This window comes from Haliotis cracherodii, unplaced genomic scaffold (genome assembly GCF_022045235.1).
Source record: "Haliotis cracherodii isolate W230 unplaced genomic scaffold, xgHalCrac1.p SCAF_7, whole genome shotgun sequence".
Taxonomy (NCBI): domain Eukaryota; kingdom Metazoa; phylum Mollusca; class Gastropoda; order Lepetellida; family Haliotidae; genus Haliotis; species Haliotis cracherodii.
The window spans coordinates 19,297,855-19,315,902 of record NW_027266330.1 but is presented as its reverse complement, the minus strand read 5'-3'; the positions used below and the strand labels follow the sequence as shown (position 1 = coordinate 19,315,902).

Below are 18,048 nucleotides of genomic sequence, written 5' to 3'. Positions count from 1 at the left end.
ACGAACCAGATTTCGATTTCGGTGCGCGATTTTGATTGGACTATGCATAGACTCGTTAGTCCAGCCAAAATGTAACTCCATAATACCAGCCTAGTTCGGCAAGGGTGGAAACTGGACTTTAATAGTCAGTTAACTCACTTGCCTCGGGAAGATAGGCATTCATGACAATAGTACCCCTCCTGACTCCCCTTGAATGGCAGCTGTGACTCGCAGGTGGGTATGTGGCATCTCCAAGAAAGTCAAACGAATTCTGACTGTTTACTCCTTGTGTACATTTTAATGAGTTGTATATTACCCTTGATCTTGAAGTACAGAACCAGTCTACTCCCTGTTATGTGTTGGATCAGTGTATTTGGAGACATCATTGTTCAATAGAATTGTAGTTTCCTTGTTGAAAGGATTACTGTTAAGGGTAGGGTCGTGAAAAATAATCTCATCAAACCATCCTCTGATTGTGCTTGTTGGAATTCTTGCTGTGATTGTTAGGGTTGTGAAAAATAATCTCATCAAACCAACCTTCTGATGGTGCTTGTTGGAATTCTTGCTGTGATTGTTAGGGTCGTGAAAAATAGTCTCATCAAACCAACCTTCTAATGGTGCTTGTTGGAATTCTTGCTGTGATTGTTAGGGTTGTGAAAAATAATCTCATCAAACCAACCTTCTGATGGTGCTTGTTGGAATTCTTGCTGTGATTGTTAGGGTTGTGAAAAATAATCTCATCAAACCAACCTTCTGATGGTGCTTGTTGGAATTCGTGCTGTGATTGTTAGGGTTGTGAAAATTGTGTCATATGTACCTGCTATAATTCCTTCTTTTGTTGCTTGATGTAAGGAGATTTTTAAGTTTGACTCTCAAGTTTTTTTAAGAGTTTGAAAGTTTGGAACAGCTTTTTTTGGTATAACCGGTCAACAGCTGATGTGCTTCCTTGCATCGTTCACCCACTGAGTTACGTCTCACATCACACAAGGGAGATAATGCTTGTTAGCCTCATTGCTGTGTTATTATTTTACTCAGCAGCACATTTCAAATATATCAATTGTCATTTGAGGAAAACACAGGCTTTCTCACCGTGATTGTCGTTGTAGTTCAAGGTAATGTAATTTCCTGTGCAGAGTTCGGTCCCTTAGTCATGCCAGGATTCTCTAATTGTAGGTTTGAATCCTAGATTCCCTCTTCTTATGGTACTTAGCCTGTCAGCGCCATCCCTGGGTTTGGTCAAAGATGTAAACATCTAAGACCTACATACCTTTCCTGCCAAATTAAGCTGAAATTGTGTGAAATTACTGCAACTCTGTTCAGAGTAGTGTAAAACCAAACTCACTCACTCACTCATTGTTATGCTTTCATCATTTTTTTATCAGGATAATATTTTTTATGTTTAAATTTGTAATGAGTCTTTGTGCAGTTTTTGCTTATACAACCACCATTTTCTTAGTTTCGGTCAGTTAATCAAAATTTCTTTTAACCTTTATGTTGTTTTGTGACTGGCTGATCATAGCATTTTATCAATACAGTAATTAAAGTATTGAGCAACTGTGACACTGAATTTTGAAAATAATTAATTACCTTCAAGGTGATGAGGAATATTCCAGAAAAATGAGTTAGACATAATCTAACATGATATTTAATATTTCAAATCATGTTTTAATATAAAAAAAAGTAGTGATCCCAGAAATTACTGAAATTATCAACTTAAAATTCAAATATGTTTATTTCCAATTTTTTGCTAAGAATATATCTTAGGTCGTTCTTGTTTTACAATCTTAACACTGTCAAGAAATGTCTTTAAAACTGCTGATTCTGCAGTTTTAATTTTTCTTCATAATCATTTATACATGATCCATTTATCATCATATTAAGCGTCAGTAAGTCGTGGACCACATTCATACAAACTGTGACATTTCTTTTGACCAGGGTGGGCACCTTAACAGGTAAGTTCATCATCAGGAGAAGATGACCAATAAACTCTAGTGTGTGCTACTAACCATGGATACTGTAGACATCTTACAAGGTTCATATACATGGTTCTGCATCTCTGTTGTATGCACTGTGCCCTGAACTTGCATTCATACATTCTTTCATATTTGTTTTTCAGATTGTGTGCTATATTCCAGTTTGAAATATGATAATGTTTCATGTGAGATGGGATCAATATTTGTCTGAAATGAAATTTTTAAAAAATAGACAAAATAATTTAAATATTATATTTGTGTTTCTCCACAAAATTGAAGTTTTGAAGATGTTAAGTGATCGGCCTTGTGAAAAGGGGATATATTAAACTGATTTATTTTGACCTTTTTTCATCAAAAAATAAGTCAAACACCGTTATGACAAAGTTGAAGGGACCTACGTAAAATTCCAGTTATCAAAGGTTTGACACAACCGAAAAAGATGACTAATGTATGACCAAGCTTCTACAACTGTAAGTTTGACACATCAAAGTGTCCCTCCCACACTGGTGTTTGACTGTACATCTGAAGTGAAAAAAGAAAAGAATATATGTATTTTAGATGAAAATATTTTGAATATTTTTGCATCTCACTGATTCATTCGTGATATTTTGACATGTTTTTTTACTAACAAAATATGTATAATCAAATAGCTGTTATCATGGTTATATGAATGCATGCTGTAGAACCTGATTGACATGTACAGTAGTGTGTATATTAACTACTAGATGTATGTAGATAGATATAACACTGGGAGGCGGAGCTAGTGCTTTGTTCAATACTAACGGAATGGGATATGTTTCGCTGATTGACAGCTGCCAATCAAAAGCATGAGTGCTATTGATGTCAATGTTTGTGATTACGAAGATGTAAAATTATGTGCTATTTTATTAGCTGATGTTTTGGTCCAAAGAATTCTTTGCTTTGTTGATGGCATTCCACTCGTCTACTATGTGACAAAATGGCTCTATGGCTACAAAGTAAGATTGGCGTATCATAAAACATACTATTACCATAATATTACTATTTCCAAAAGTCCAGAAAATGTGATTATTTTACCAGAGATTCACAAGAAGCAAATGTTATCCAAAATATTCATAAACATATTATTATGGTCATGTATGACTCTCTAAATTGTGTCATGATGCTCAAAATAATATACAGCCATGAAGAATCAAGTTTTTTAAACAAGGTGAAATCATGTTATTAAATGTCAATGCCAGATAATGGCCTGGATCTTGATTATCCAAGACTTAATCATGATTATCATGATTATCCTACAAAACAGATTCCTGTCAAAATAGCAGTGAAAATTTTATGAATGGATCACTGGAAATCAGTGATGACACCAGGTGTTTGCAAAAAGGGTAAGACATTTATCAGTATCAAGGAATGCTTAATAATGAATTTTCTCTTACGATCATATTCAGTCGAAAAGAACCTCTAGTAACTGAGGATAGTCACCAGATCATCAGTGGAGGAGACACCGACTACTTTCAGTGTCGTGTTATATGTCAATGTCTATGTAGGAATTTATAATACCGTATTCGACGTAATAAGCGCCCCGCTCTTATAACCGCCCACGGCGATATTTGCTATATATTGGCTAGTGAACAATCCCAATTAGCACCCCTTCCGATTGATCAATGTACACAAGACGTATTTATTCGCGTATAATACGCACTCGTGTGTTATATGCACCTTTAATTATGGGCAATTAAATTCTTGAAAAATATATCTGTCGTACATAAACATTTCAGGCTGTCAGCATAAACCACGAAATTTATCTTTCAACAGTTTTTTTTCACCAAAATAATATTCTAATAAGAGCCCCCTATTTCTAATTTTGAGAGCACCCTGGGCGCTTATAACGTTGAATACGGTAGGTGCCCAGCAAGAGAGGCGACCAGTTGGATCGGGTGGTCAGACTCTGTGACTTGGTGGATGACTTGTCATCATACCCTGATACTGATCACTGGATCGTCTGGTCCAGACTCAATTATGTACAGACTGCCATCTTGTAGCTGGAATATTGCTGAGGGTGGCAAAAAACAAAGTGACAAATAATGTCAATGACCACAGCACTGAAAGATATTTAAAACCTAAGTGTGTGTTTTTCTACAGCCTTTTATAAAGTCTGTAAATGAAGTCATTCAGAAATGGACTAAACACTAGAAGAAAAAATATCCAAACATTCAAACGGAAAAAGTGTTTTATCATTGTATCAATTGTTGTAAATTTCAGTTTGTGTGTTTTGCACAATGTATTTTCATTATTCTTTTGCATAATGATATCAATAATATGACAATAATAAGTTAATGCATGGTCTGTTGTGTTTCAGATATTAACCTAGATATCAATGTTCTTATGGTATTTCCTTGTTGTCTTGTGGACAGCCTCGATAAATATGTAGGTTTTTTTTAATATTGATATTGTTATGAGGAATATATGCCCAGTGGGGTTTATAATTGACTATTAGAAGGATACGTGATGAATAAATTAAGAAAAATGCTGTCGTAACATCTTCTGCTTGAATCTGACTGCATTGTTATAAATTGTGTGTTCTAATATTTCTAAGATCTTCTTCTTTACGCTTTACTATATTCTTCATTCATTGCCTCAGAACTCACCATGACCATTTTTTGGTGCAAAACTCATAACTTGTTGTTGAGCTCATCTGGCTTGAACTATCGGGATTCATCCATCATTCACCAGGTCGAAACCCAACATTAGATTTCAAGGAGTACATACATTTCAGTGCCACACTCCAATTACTGGGCATTTATCATATTGACTACTGCTCTCTATTTTCATAACAACTTGCCATAAGCTTGGAACACAATCATCATGCAACACCATGTGTATCTACAAAATACCATAAAATGTCTTCATTTCATTGCGATATGACATCACAGGACCCAGATCAACCAATCAAATCATTACCTCGCTAGTTAATCAGGTCACCAGTTGTTATATTTGAAGTGCGATTCATTTTTGAAATGAGTTAAATGCAACAAATAACAGAAGAGATGAATGTCAAACACTTTCCATTTTTGTACTTTTAAAGTTTATTATAACAGTATGAATGTCTTGTGGTCATATTATTGCCACCATTTTGAAAAGACAACAAGGGTTACCTCCCTTGCCTTGTGATTGCAAAGTGTATGGTGATTTGAGTGTGATAATAACATACTTTATCTCACCTTACATTAAAATGCTAGCTTCTAATTGGTTAAGGAGTGGGCAATTATTTTCCATGTAGTCCACTCATGTACCCTGCTGAGAAATCAATCGGAACATACCTTATGTAACTTGCTTATCTTGCATAATAAGTATCTTTGAGCTGAAATAAACCAATGTTTATCTATATGCATTGGGTAAAGGGAAGTAACTTGGTTCGTTTGCATCGTCTGCTAGCTGTCAAAATGGCTGAATCAAGGCCTTTTTCTCAGTGAAACTTTGGATATGTATTCCAGGTCTGTAGGAACGAATGTCATTGAGATAAATTTGTTGTCTACCAATCCTTTGGGGTGTATAGTGTGATGTACCCTGTGTGTGAGCCTATGTACCCCAAGCCTTCAGGCTCACACACAGGGTACACAACACCATATGCCCCTCGACATCGGTTGACAACTTATATTATAATTTGAAGGTATCGCTGAAATCTCAAGGTAAAGGTGCCAACGCAGACTTATGTCTCTTTAAGTAAGTGTTTGTTCATCACGCCGAAGACCCGGGTTCGAATCCCGACATGGGTACAATGTGTGAAGCCCATTTCTGGTGTCCCCTGCTGTGATATTGCTGGAATATTGCTAAAAGCTGTGTAAAACCAAACTCACTTTAAGTAAGAGTTACCATTCTTTCACGCATGTCAAATAAATCCCTTTTAATCGGCATGCAACATTGACATTTGCTTACCACTTGAAATCTGGTTCTGAGTAGGGACCTGTTGACTGCAAACTTTTCATGTTTCAAACATCATCTCCGGAACTGCCTGATAATTTTAGTTGGAATTTTTTGTGTTTTTATATATACTGTACCAGGAAATAATTATTTTCCTTTTTGTTAAAAAAACCCCCCAAAACATGAAAAATTAAAACAATATCTATTGGTCTTCTCTCCAAAAGTTGGAACTTCCTGTGAATTGTCGTAACCAGAAGTATTGTCAGGTTTGTCCAGTGTGTCAGTATAGGCTGTCAGCTTTGGCCATGATAGATAAATATATATGTATTATGTTGCAAAGGAAAAAGAATGTTTTTGACTTACCATATTCGGCGTAATAAGCGCCCAGGGCGCTCTCAAAATTAGAAAATAGGGGGCGCTTATTAGAATATTATTTTGGTTGAAAAGATAGATTTCGTGGTTTATGCTGACAGCCTGAAATGTTTATGTACGACCGATATATTTTTCAAGAATTTAATTGCCCTTGATTAAGGGTGCATTTAACACACGAGTGCGTATTATACGCGAAAAAAATAAGTTTTGTGTACATTGATCAATCGGAAGGGGTGTCAATTGGGATTGTTCTCTAGCCAATATATTAGCAAATATCACCATGGGCGCTTATTAGAGCAGGGTGCTTATAACGTCGAATACGGTATTAAAAAATCAACTGACCTCTAACATTCTTCAGGTGTTCCTTACCTTAATAAGGATTTTGTTATTTGCAGTAATCCAAACTGAGCTCCATTTGTAACAAAATGAATATTAATTATTTCAAAAGAAATCTATGAATAGTCTGTGTCAAGTTTTTTCTGATTGTCCGTCCAAAGATTAGTTTCCATGGCAAGTATTTGTCCATATATACAGATAAGTTGATGACATTTGGTGTTTAGGCTGTAGTGCATGTTGTTCATTTTGATTACCAACCAAATTATGGTCTAGTTTCCTTGGTAACCAATCAGAAAACTTTTAGATATGTCCTTTCGTTAACACTGATAATTTTAGGGTATTTGGCATGTGGCTTGTATGCAATGTTTTTGCATTTTTAGAGATAAGAGCTACAGAGCCCATGGATCGAGTTTCTGACAGAATTATTTTTAATAATTTTTGCCCTAGATTAAATATTTGATGCTGACTGACTTTCCCAAAGTTATGTAGTTATTATAGATTAATGTTGTGAATAAAATTAGTTACCATCCTAACAGTATGCCTAAAGTGACACATTCTAATTAAATGTTGTTAATGTAGAACAGAATGAAGAATACATATAATGTTAAATTGGACAACAATATGTTTACTCAAGGCAAGAAGACTTTCAAATTTATTTTAATAGCACCTCCTTGAAATTGAAGAGCTGATACTTAATAAAATCCAAAGGTCAGTAGCTCTATCAGATGGTTAAGATACAAACTGTTCACGAAAATAGTGAGCATATCCTGCCCCACTGATGGCACCAATCACAAACACATGCAAAGGCTAGTCAATGTTCCCCTGAACAAACGGGATAACATATGGTCAAAATATGGACATCATTTTGGTCAGTGATGGATGAAAACGTCCTCCACAAGTCTACCAAAAAACTTTATGGAAAGCTTCTCTAAGGCCCTTGAAGGTTGTATTTTTTTAGCAAGATTTGCATGAGGCTCTTTGATGTTTGTTAAAGGAGCATGTTCGATTGTAACCAAGTACGAAAGTCTGAGCTAAGCCAACTGGGCATGATACACACCTGTAGGTATGATTACAACCATGTCACACATTCTAACCAGGGGGCATTGGTGGCCCAGTCGTCTAAGGCGTTGTGATTCGCTGTGCATAGTTGTGGCCCTTGGGCACCCCAGAAACCTATGATTGTGGGTTCGAATCCTGGGTTGCCCCGATTATGTTTCTAGGTTTGTCAGCACCATACCCGTGCTTGTGGGTTTCACCAAAGTGGTAGACGTCTGAGACATGCATCATTTCGAGCTTTCCTCCCACATTAAGCTGACATGCTGCGATATAACTGGAATACTGTTAAAAGCGGCGTTAAATCCAACTCACTCACTCACACATTCTAACCAGCTAATAACTGGTTTGGTTGGCTCTTTTGACAAACACCCATGTGGTTTCCAGAAAGGAATATATGTCCCAAGGAACCAATGCTTGTTTACAAAGCGATGACTGCGATCAGGTGGTCAGCCAGAATTTTGCTGCATCAAAAAACACAAAACAAATCTCTTGCCCAGCATGATACACCTTGGACCTCTTTTTACCTCGTCTTCCTATGGGCATCATTTACTGCCTCCAAATCCTATACTTGTTTCATATTTGTGAAGTACCATTTCCCTTTCATTTTGAACTCATAAGAGTAAAGTGACGATAAATATATGAAAATCTTCAAGTTTATTATTTCCAAGCTTGACAACTTAAGAACAATTCAGTAGTGGTGTAACGATACATCGAACTATCGATTGATTGCGATTGCTTGTCTCACGATAGTACACTATCGATTGCAACTTGAAACAATCGATACTATTGGCGATAGTTTGTCTAACTATTGATAGTTTCGATAGTTAATTTGTTTTGTACATTTACTTTCTTAAAAAACATAGAAACAACTCCTATGATCACCTAACCTCTGTCGTGCTTTCGTTTGGATTGCACTACTTTGTCTGCTTGATTTAGAGTTACGTCCCTTAGCTACACATCGGTAGGCAACATTGACAAGATGGCGGACGCCACATGTCAGTTTGAAATTGTCGCCAATAAGGCAGGTAAATCGTGGGTATGGGACCATTTTGGCTTTTTCAAAACGCAAAACAAGACAGACAAGCAAAACGTAGGTTGTAGAATCTGTCGGATAATTCTAAAGTATTCAGGAAATACTACAAATCTGACCGACCACTTGACAAGACGGCACCCAGATGTATCAATATGAGAGCTTGTAATAGTCACATATGATTCAGTAGCACAACTGGTCCAGGAATCAGTTGTCAATCACATTCATTCACATTGGTGCTAAAACACTGCAGTAACCTAAGACTTTACCAGTTACATGAAGTGAAATTTTGTATTAAAATGTTTTTGAGAGGTCAATTTGAACTTGTTTTCTTTTCATTTCTTGTTTTCTTTACAAATTGTATCAGAGAGTTATAATTATTTTGATGGTGTCAGTCAAAATGCTGAAATATATGCTGCTAAAGCCTGCTATAATTGGAAGTGAAAACTATCGCAATAGTATTGCAATTGTAGGGCCACTATCACAATAGTATCGCAATAGTTGTTTTAACTATCGCAATAGTATCGCAATAGTAAAAAATGCTTCAATAGTCACCCCTACAATTCAATCATGTTATGATGAATTAATCAATGGGAAAAAATACTTGGAAATGGAAAATAATTGACTCTGATTAATTGGAGGTTTCAATTTACAATAACCACCTCTGATTCAAACAGCTGATTTTATGACTGCATCGCCACATATATGAGCTGATATTTATAATAAAATAGAATTAGATTTAGAAGTATGGCTGCAGCAGCTGACTGGAAACTTTCCCAGGACCGTTTTTACCCACTAATTCTAGACTTCCAACGAGGCCAATGGGGGCTCCAGTCTGCAGCAAATGTCAGTAAAAATTCCCAGTGCCCCCTTAGCAAATTTTAGACCAATCTGTTTATAAGCGCCACCTAAGACAAAAAAAGGAAATGACAATCCATATCTATTTTTTATTTTTTATTGTTTTTACTTGCATATTACAGATTATTGAGATAAAAACAGAAATATGGAAGGTGTATATAATTGCATTGAACAATTACCAAAAATGTTTAGATTTCATCAACATTTGAACATTGTTTGTTCCCTACTACTTGATCTTACGAATTAACTCCTACACACTCCTACCAGTATCTGTTTTAATAGTTAGAAAGCCAGAACCTGGTTCCACAAGGTGACACAAGGTGATGTATATACAAAGACTGTTACTTTCTACTTTCACATGGCCTTATGATGGTCGTAGTGCTGGTGGAACGTTTTAACGAGACACGGTGTTGCCACTGAATCCACAAGCGATGCTGATTAACTTTCATTGGCTTCGTCAGTAAATGTAGTTTTCTTTGAAGCAATTAAACATTGTTTTCTTTATTTCCAGAATCTCTGGTGCCAGGTCAGAAAGAGATGTACAACAGTCGGTCAAGTCTTACAAGTGGCACAGCATCAACCACAAGTCCTGTCGAAACCACAGTGTGAGGAACAACAGAAAAAGAGTCATTGAAGCATTTATTTCAAAATCATAAAACTATTTATTTTCCATTGAAGATTTATATACTCAATTCTAAAAGAAATGCACACCCAAGAGTAGGAAAATTCCAAAAACGACAGGGACAACAGAAAAAGAGTCAATGAAGCATTTATTTCAAAATCATAAAAATATTTATTTTCCATTGAAGATTTATATATTCAATTCTAAAAGAAATGCACATTCTCAAGTATGAAAATTCCAAAAACGAAAAGGTAATATAATTGATAATATAATATAATAAAATTTTTACCTTTTTCTTTTCTTACATTTTATACTTTAGGGTGTGTTTCTTTTGTAATTGAGTATACATCATAAACAGCTCAGTTCGAACCAAGTCTACGTTGACAAAGATTGATGGCTAATGGGAAAAAGATGTAATAGTCAAACCAAGTAATAGCAAGAACATGTTAGCTATTTGCTCTCCAGATTTGTTTGCCAATGCAAGGAGGTGTATGAATTTGTTTTATTGTTAATTTGTTGTGATATAGGATCTACTATGGAGTTGATTAATGCACAAGCCTTTTAATGAATTTTTTAATAATGTTTGAGATTTGCAATAAACTTGCCTTGAAATACGATCTGATTTAAAAGTCAAAAGGAAAATGTGATGGGTAGCAATAAAATGATTAATTTACCCATGAGCAATATTTACATGTTTGATTTTACACATCTTAACATGATACTGGAATGTATTTGTTAATGTCCATCTTCTAACACCAAGAGGAAACGCTGTGGTATATTAGATAATGCTAGATAACTTTGGCCAAGTGGTCTACTTTATGAAGATGTTTTGGCAAGCTGATGTTGCTGTGTTCAAGTCTGTTTCAGTGCTACTTTTTTCATTTCAAAACAAAGCATGACCTCGTCATACATATAACTAGGTTTTGATAACAATGTGTGGTCTTCATCAGACAATTACAAACTTGCGTAAATTTGAATCAAGGGTTATTCAGAAGACAAAGAAATTATGTAAAAGGGTAATGCGGCTGAAAAATCATGTTTTTCTTGTAGTGTGGAGAGCGATAAGAAATCCCAAAAGCACTGCATCACAGCCATGTTGTTGTAAGACAATGAATTATGATTCTCCTGATAGTTCTAATAATATACATGCCAAAGAAGCATTTTCTGTTCTGGCAATCAGTAAAGTTTCAAAATTGGTCCAGTAAAGATCTGGCTGAAATATTTGTACTTGGAATATTTTAATGGAAGAATTGTTTCTTTGCCTTCCCTATTCTGTCGCGGTATGTAACATAATGAGCAAATGAAGGGAAAGATCTGGTGACCTGGTCAACATTATAAATGAGAAATATGTTTTTCTCATGGCCTTATGAGGTAATAGGGGGCACGGGTGGCCCAGTCGTCTAAGGCCCCGCAATTTGCTGTGCAGAGTTGCGTCCCTTGGGCACGCCAGAAACCTATGATTGGGGTTCCAATCCCAGTTCGCCCCGATTATGCTTCTAGGTTTGTCAGCACCATACCCTTGCTCCTGGGTTTCACCGAAGTGGTAAACGTCTGAGACCTGCACCACTTCAGGCTTTCCTCCCACATTAAGCTGACACGCTGTGATATAACTGGAATACTGTTAAAAGCGGCGTTAAACCCAACTCACTCACTCACTCACTCACTATGAGGTTATAAAAAGTCTTACCATAGCAGCAAATATCAACTAAGTGCTTCTTAGAATTGGTTAGGCTTTTTCAGGGTATAAGTTTAATGTAGTTATCATGGTTAGTTGTGTTTTAAGATGGCAAAAGTAGCCTTCACCCAATTCTTAATGTGGAGATATGTCTTTGCATGGTATTCTCACATTTTGTCATTGTTTGAAGAATTTACAAAAACAAGCCTTAAGTCACAAACAATATATATGGGAGTTAAAGTTTTTGTGTTTTTGTTATTTTGTGGTAAACTTGTATATTTTGGTTCCTGATGCCTGCTTATAACGGATATATCAAACAGCTACCATTGAAGATATTGTCTTCATTTCATCATTCCATTTGGATAATGCTATTCTAAAAAAAGAATAATCATTATTAAAAAAGAATTTATTTTCAAGTAGTGTAATTGTATCCTGACCTGCATTCCAAGTCCTATATTTCTATCTGTGATCAGCATTGTGCTTTTTGGACAAGGGGAAATAACTGTGATGTATTTGTACTCCAAGGGAGATAATTCTTACAGATAGAAATATACACAGGGAGAGGGAATATAGCAGTTGAGATTTTATCTTGTTACAACTGAAGATGTTTATGGTAATCTTAAGAGATATTTCATTGACTGTTGTTGTTTTAATGCAATACCATCTTATTGTTATGAATTTTATCCTGTAAAAATTGTTTGTTATTAATTTATTACTGAATATTGTACATAACTATGTATGTACTATATTATTGCCGTATTGGTTTCATACTGGGCTTGTTGTCCCAGATTTTGATTCCTTGGTAGACATCATGATGAATAAACACTAAACATCAGCATAGTTTTGTTTTTACAACTTACCTATATGGACCACGTTACAATAGGTCCCCAGCACTTAAAGGGGTACTTTGTTCAGGCAAATTGGCAGCTAAAATTTCACATAGACATTACTCAGGTGTTTATTACATAATCTAGAAATTACAACTAGGCAGAAAATGGGTAGCCTACTGGTTAAAGCGTTCACTCGTCATGCCAAAAACCCTGGTTCGATTCAGTGTGTGAAGCCCATTTCGGGTGTCCCCCGCCATGATATTGCTGGAATTTTCATAAAAGCGGCTTAAAACCTCACTCACTCAGCCCCTGGACCACCAAGCAGAACACTTAAATTTCAGAGAAATGTGTGATCTGTCATTCTTGTCACAAGAAGATGCTTCGCACATCCTTCTCATGAAGGGAATGAAACCTAAATAAGTCGTTATGATCCAATGGAATAACCACTGGGCCACCACACCACCCAATGAGGACAGGATTGACAAACAATGTCCATGTATGATACCATACTTATACTGTGGAAATATGGTATCGTACTAATAGTAAATATAGAGGAGGGGGTTGGTTTGAGTCTGGACTGCACACCATAGGGGGTACGATGACAGACAATCAACAAGGACAGGACAGCAAAGCTGATCACCCAATCCATTAATTACATAAATAGCCTTTTCTGAGAGGCATATTCTAACCAAGATTTCCCTCAGGGTTGAGAGATACCAGCAAGTCTGTAGCGAAGCAGTCTTCATAAATGGTTCCAGAAATGGGGCCCAAAATCTCATTTTGTTGTGCAGAGATTCCTTACCACAACCACCTGTCGCATGTTCTTGCAGTAGCTGAACTGCCACCATAGACCATTAGGGAACCACCACAAAATCAAGTGCCACAACAGCTACATGGTGAAGGTTTTCATGGTACTGTCTGTAGACACGGTTATGGCTGCCAAGGATGGATACATTGATTCTGCTCTCATTTGTGAACCTTTTCCCCATTGAACACGTCTAGGGTGTCCTTGGTAGACATGCACGTCAACGTCAAAATCCACCCATCACTCTCCATGGACTCTGTGTTGCTCTCACCAACGAAACAAGCTGGCCGACTCCTCAGAACCATGCCTCGAAGAATTCGTGCATGTCTGGCCAAAGAGGTGGTTTTACCCGATATTATTTTGAGTGAGTGAGTTTGGTTTAACGCCGCTTTTAACAGTATTCCAGTTATATCACAGCGTGTCAGCTTAATGTGGGAGGAAAGCCCGAAGTGACGCAGGTCTTAGACGAGCACGGTGCTGACAAACCTAGAAACATAATCGAGGCGAACCGAGATTGGAACCCACAATCATAGGTTTCCGGCGTGCCCAAGGGACGCAACTCTGCACAGCGAATCGCGGCGCCTTAGATGACTGGGCCACCCGTGCCCCCCGATATTATTGACGTTTGCTGCAAAATGCAAATTTCTAATTTGAGCCCCGACCATTTATTTGGCATGGTATGTTTTTTAATTTATTTTTTTAAATTATTTACTGCCACGGGCAGTTCTGGTTCATACTGAGGGTACATATTTCATTAATTACATTGGGTACGAAATTGTCGTAAAACCATGTCCAGTTGAGAATAAATATTTCCAGCGCTATTTCATCTCATGTTATCTATTTTGTAACATATTAATACAGAAAATATATAAATTACTGTTGTGTTTATATACTAAATAACGACCCATTAAATTAAAGACCCATTTGATTGAAAAGTTGTGTTTGCAAAACCATGGAACGCATGGTACTTAGAATCAAATAATTCAATAACAAATATCCAATGATATACAACACACTCTTGTAAATTATATTGTATTGTTAAGAATAGTCACATTTTATGGTTATATACTAGTTTTGAAGTTAAATCTGTGATAATATCGTACTTCTACTCTCCTTTGCCGACAGTTTTTATTTCTAAATTTTATATATTGTATATGTGAATTAGGCACGATATGGATGAAATATTGCCGATGTGACTATAAATATGAACTCACTCACTAAGGTTCAGAAGACAAGACAGGGACACTATTCTGTTCACAGATTTGTCCAGGTTGCAGTCTGGATAGTTCTGATGGTCGCCCAATGGTCCACAGGCGTCAAGGACAGTTTCGGGGTGGAAGTGTAATGGTATGGGGTGACATCACAACTCATGAAGAACACAACTTACCATTCTCAATGGCAATTTGAATGGCGTACGGGGCGACATCGTTTAAGAACCCGTTCTACCCATTGTGCAAATGCAGAAACGTAACGTCGCAGTAGGATAATATATGCATGTGGTAACAGATGTTTAGAGGCAGCACCACTGCGGCATTTCCGACTGTTTCTCCAGACCTCCACCACCCCACCCCACCCCACCCCACCCCACCCCACCCCAATAGGACGTCGAAAGCCGTTATGCCCCTTTGCAATGTATTCAGGAAAAATAGTTGTGTGTCTTATTTCACAGCGCGTACACTAAAATGATTGTCAGCATTGTGAAATTGTTGTTAATATACACGAATGACGTGAATTTTGCTAATTATCGCTAGCCTCTAATCATTCATTGAACACAAAACTATGAACAACAAAGCCGAAGAGCTGACAATGACAACCATACACAGACATGTACTCAGTGCACAATGAAAAAAGCCAACTTGGCAGGTTTCAACTGGTACCAAGCATGTATTCCATATGCGTAGACAAGCTCCAGTTCATCTTCCCGAGGCAAGTGAGTTAACTGACTTTAAAAGTCCAGTTTCCACCCTTGCCGAACTAGGCTGGAATTCCTGGGCTCGATCGTAGTGCCACCAGTGGCTTTTACGAGTTATGTCTCTTGTATGCCTCTCCTATGGACCAATCAGATTCCACCTCTCGTATCACTTGCATTTGCTTCAAACAAAACGGCGGCGCCCAGTCAAGACGATCTGATCGATAATCAAGATCTATATATTGTGATAAAATGCGTCTTCCATCGCGAAGTGCATCAACTCACGTGAGCACCTTGATTAAAAACATGAAAAGATTTAGAAAATATCTGTTGACAACGAGTTAGCGGTGCACATGTTTTGCACATCCAACAATCCTCACGACAGTTTACGAACCGGATTTCGATTTCGGAGCGCGATTTTGATTGGATTATGCATAGACTCGTTAGTCCCGCCAAAATGTAACTCCATAATACCAGCCTAGTTCGCCAAGGAATGAAACTGGACTATTAGTCAGTTAACTCTCTTGCCTCAGGAAGATGGCCCCAGTTGGGCAATAACATTTATTCCAAAAACTTTACACCTAAAAAAAGAACATAAACAGGTTGTTTAGTAAAACGTTTAATCATTACAAAAACTAAAAGAGTGAATAAAAACTATTTAAAACATACGCAAAGAACATAACTGAATAACTCAGTTATTACTTGAAGAGAGAATTCAGAGAAGAGGCAGCCCGGGAATGAAAGTCGGCTCACTCACTCTTAAAATAGTTTCAAATGTTTACTTGTACTTAGGCGTTGTCCTTCTTTCATAAGGTATCACCTTTGGTTACTTCCGTGATCGTAACTAGGCAACCAGCCACGGCCACCTGATTGCAATGACTTTTTCAGAGACATTTTTTGTCAGCCATACTGCACACATGCTGTAAAAGTCGATAAGATAACCTTCACACTGACACCGTTGAGGCTGCAACTTACACATATTTGTTTCTGTTGTACTTATGTCTGTTCCTCGTGAAGTAATGTTGAAAGCACCTTGAATGAGCTCGTCAGTTACAAAATTAATTCACTGGGGACAGATAATCTGTTTGTTTCTTTCTTTGTTGTGGCCAAGTCATCTAAAGCGCAGCGATTCGCTGTGCAGAGTTGCGTCCCTTGGGCACGCCAGAAACCTTTGATTGTGGGTTCGAAACCCCGATTGTATTTCTAGGTTTGTCAGCACCATACCCGTGCTCGTGGGACTCACCGAAGTGGTAAACGCATCAGTTCGGGCTTTCCTCCCACATTAAGCTGACACGCCTCGATAAAACTGGATTACTGTTAAAAGCGGCGTTAAACCCAACACACTTACTTACTTATAACATGTACAAAGTGATAAACACGAGATTTGTATCCATAGCGTATATATATTTGATTTTGCAAAGATGTTCAACAAACCATAACCCCAATAACACAATAACGAGCCCACGCTAGTAATATAACCCAGATACATTACCGCACCATTTAGTGAGTGAGTGAATATGGTTTTACGCCGCCTTTTGGCAATATTCTAGCAATATCACGGCGGGGGGCACCAGAAATGGGCTTCACACATTGTACCCATGTCGGGAATCGAACCCGGGTCTTCGGCGTGAAGGGCGAACGCTTTAACTACTAGGCTACCCGACGCGACCGCCCCATCGAACCATGTAGATAAAGTTAATGGTTGTAAACATAATAATCTTCCATTTACTTATGACCAAACATTTAGGAGTGCATGGAACATAGGATAAATCCGGTCTTACACGATTTTATATGTCCAGAAATCTGTCATCTTTGCACATCATTTACGATTACTTCACACGCCAGGAAATACACGAAAACGATGACCATATTCGCACAACTCTGCAACATGTTCATAGTCATAGTTCATAGTTCATAGTTTAATGTTATTTCATTTCAAGGCACATTTGTGTGCACACATTACACAATACACACAAAATGTTCACTTTTGGCTGCCAAATGATGCGTGCATTTCAAATGTTTGTCAAACGAATTGATGCAGCTCTCTGACGTTTAGAACTTTAATGAAACCCACGAGCACGGGTATGGTGCTAACAAACCTAAGAACGATATCAGTAGAACCGAGAAGTAGAATCATAGGTTTCTGGTATCCCCAAGGGACGCGACTCTACACAGTGACTTGCAGTGTCCGTCTAAGACGACTGGGCCACCCGTGCCCCCACGTATGTACATACTGAAAAAAAACTTCTTCTCCTACAGTACTTACCGCCTGTGCTAGTATACAGTCATTCATGCTCTGATCATATGCAAGAGCAAGTAATAAAATGGTGTGGTACACACAGATATTAAACCCAATGATCTATTCAACCATTTCACGTTCAGTTAGTCAATTTACGCGCAAGCGGATACATTCGAATTAAAAGAGCATGAAAGGACGAAAACGCGATATTTTGAAACTTGTAACAAATCGGGACAACGCGACATGTCACACTGTTCCATTGTGGCGCTTATATAATAATAATATTTTTATTATTATTATTATTATTATTATTATTATTATTATTATTATTATTATTATTTATATTATTATTATTATTATTATTAATGTTATGTAATAATTGTTGTTGTTGTTGTTATTGTTGTTGTTATTGTTGTTGTTGTTGTTGTTGTTATCATCATCATCATCATCATCATTATTATTAT

General features: G+C 37.2%; 1 protein-coding gene across 3 annotated transcripts in view; it reads left to right on the top strand.

The window, feature by feature from the left end:
• The window catches only part of LOC139447303 (guanine nucleotide exchange factor DBS-like), a 146,940-nt gene extending 134,321 nt beyond the window's left edge, over nucleotides 1-12,619 (top strand). For 2 of the 3 annotated variants that reach the window (XM_071228601.1, XM_071228599.1), the window contains exon 26: nucleotides 10,016-12,619. In XM_071228601.1, coding sequence (XP_071084702.1) covers nucleotides 10,016-10,113 — 98 coding nt within the window. In that variant the 3' untranslated portion in view covers nucleotides 10,114-12,619. Of the gene's footprint in view, nucleotides 1-1,914; nucleotides 1,932-10,015 lie in introns of all 3 variants that reach the window. The other variant, XM_071228600.1, reaches the window with a different exon arrangement.
• The last annotated feature ends 5,429 nt before the right edge of the window (nucleotides 12,620-18,048 follow it).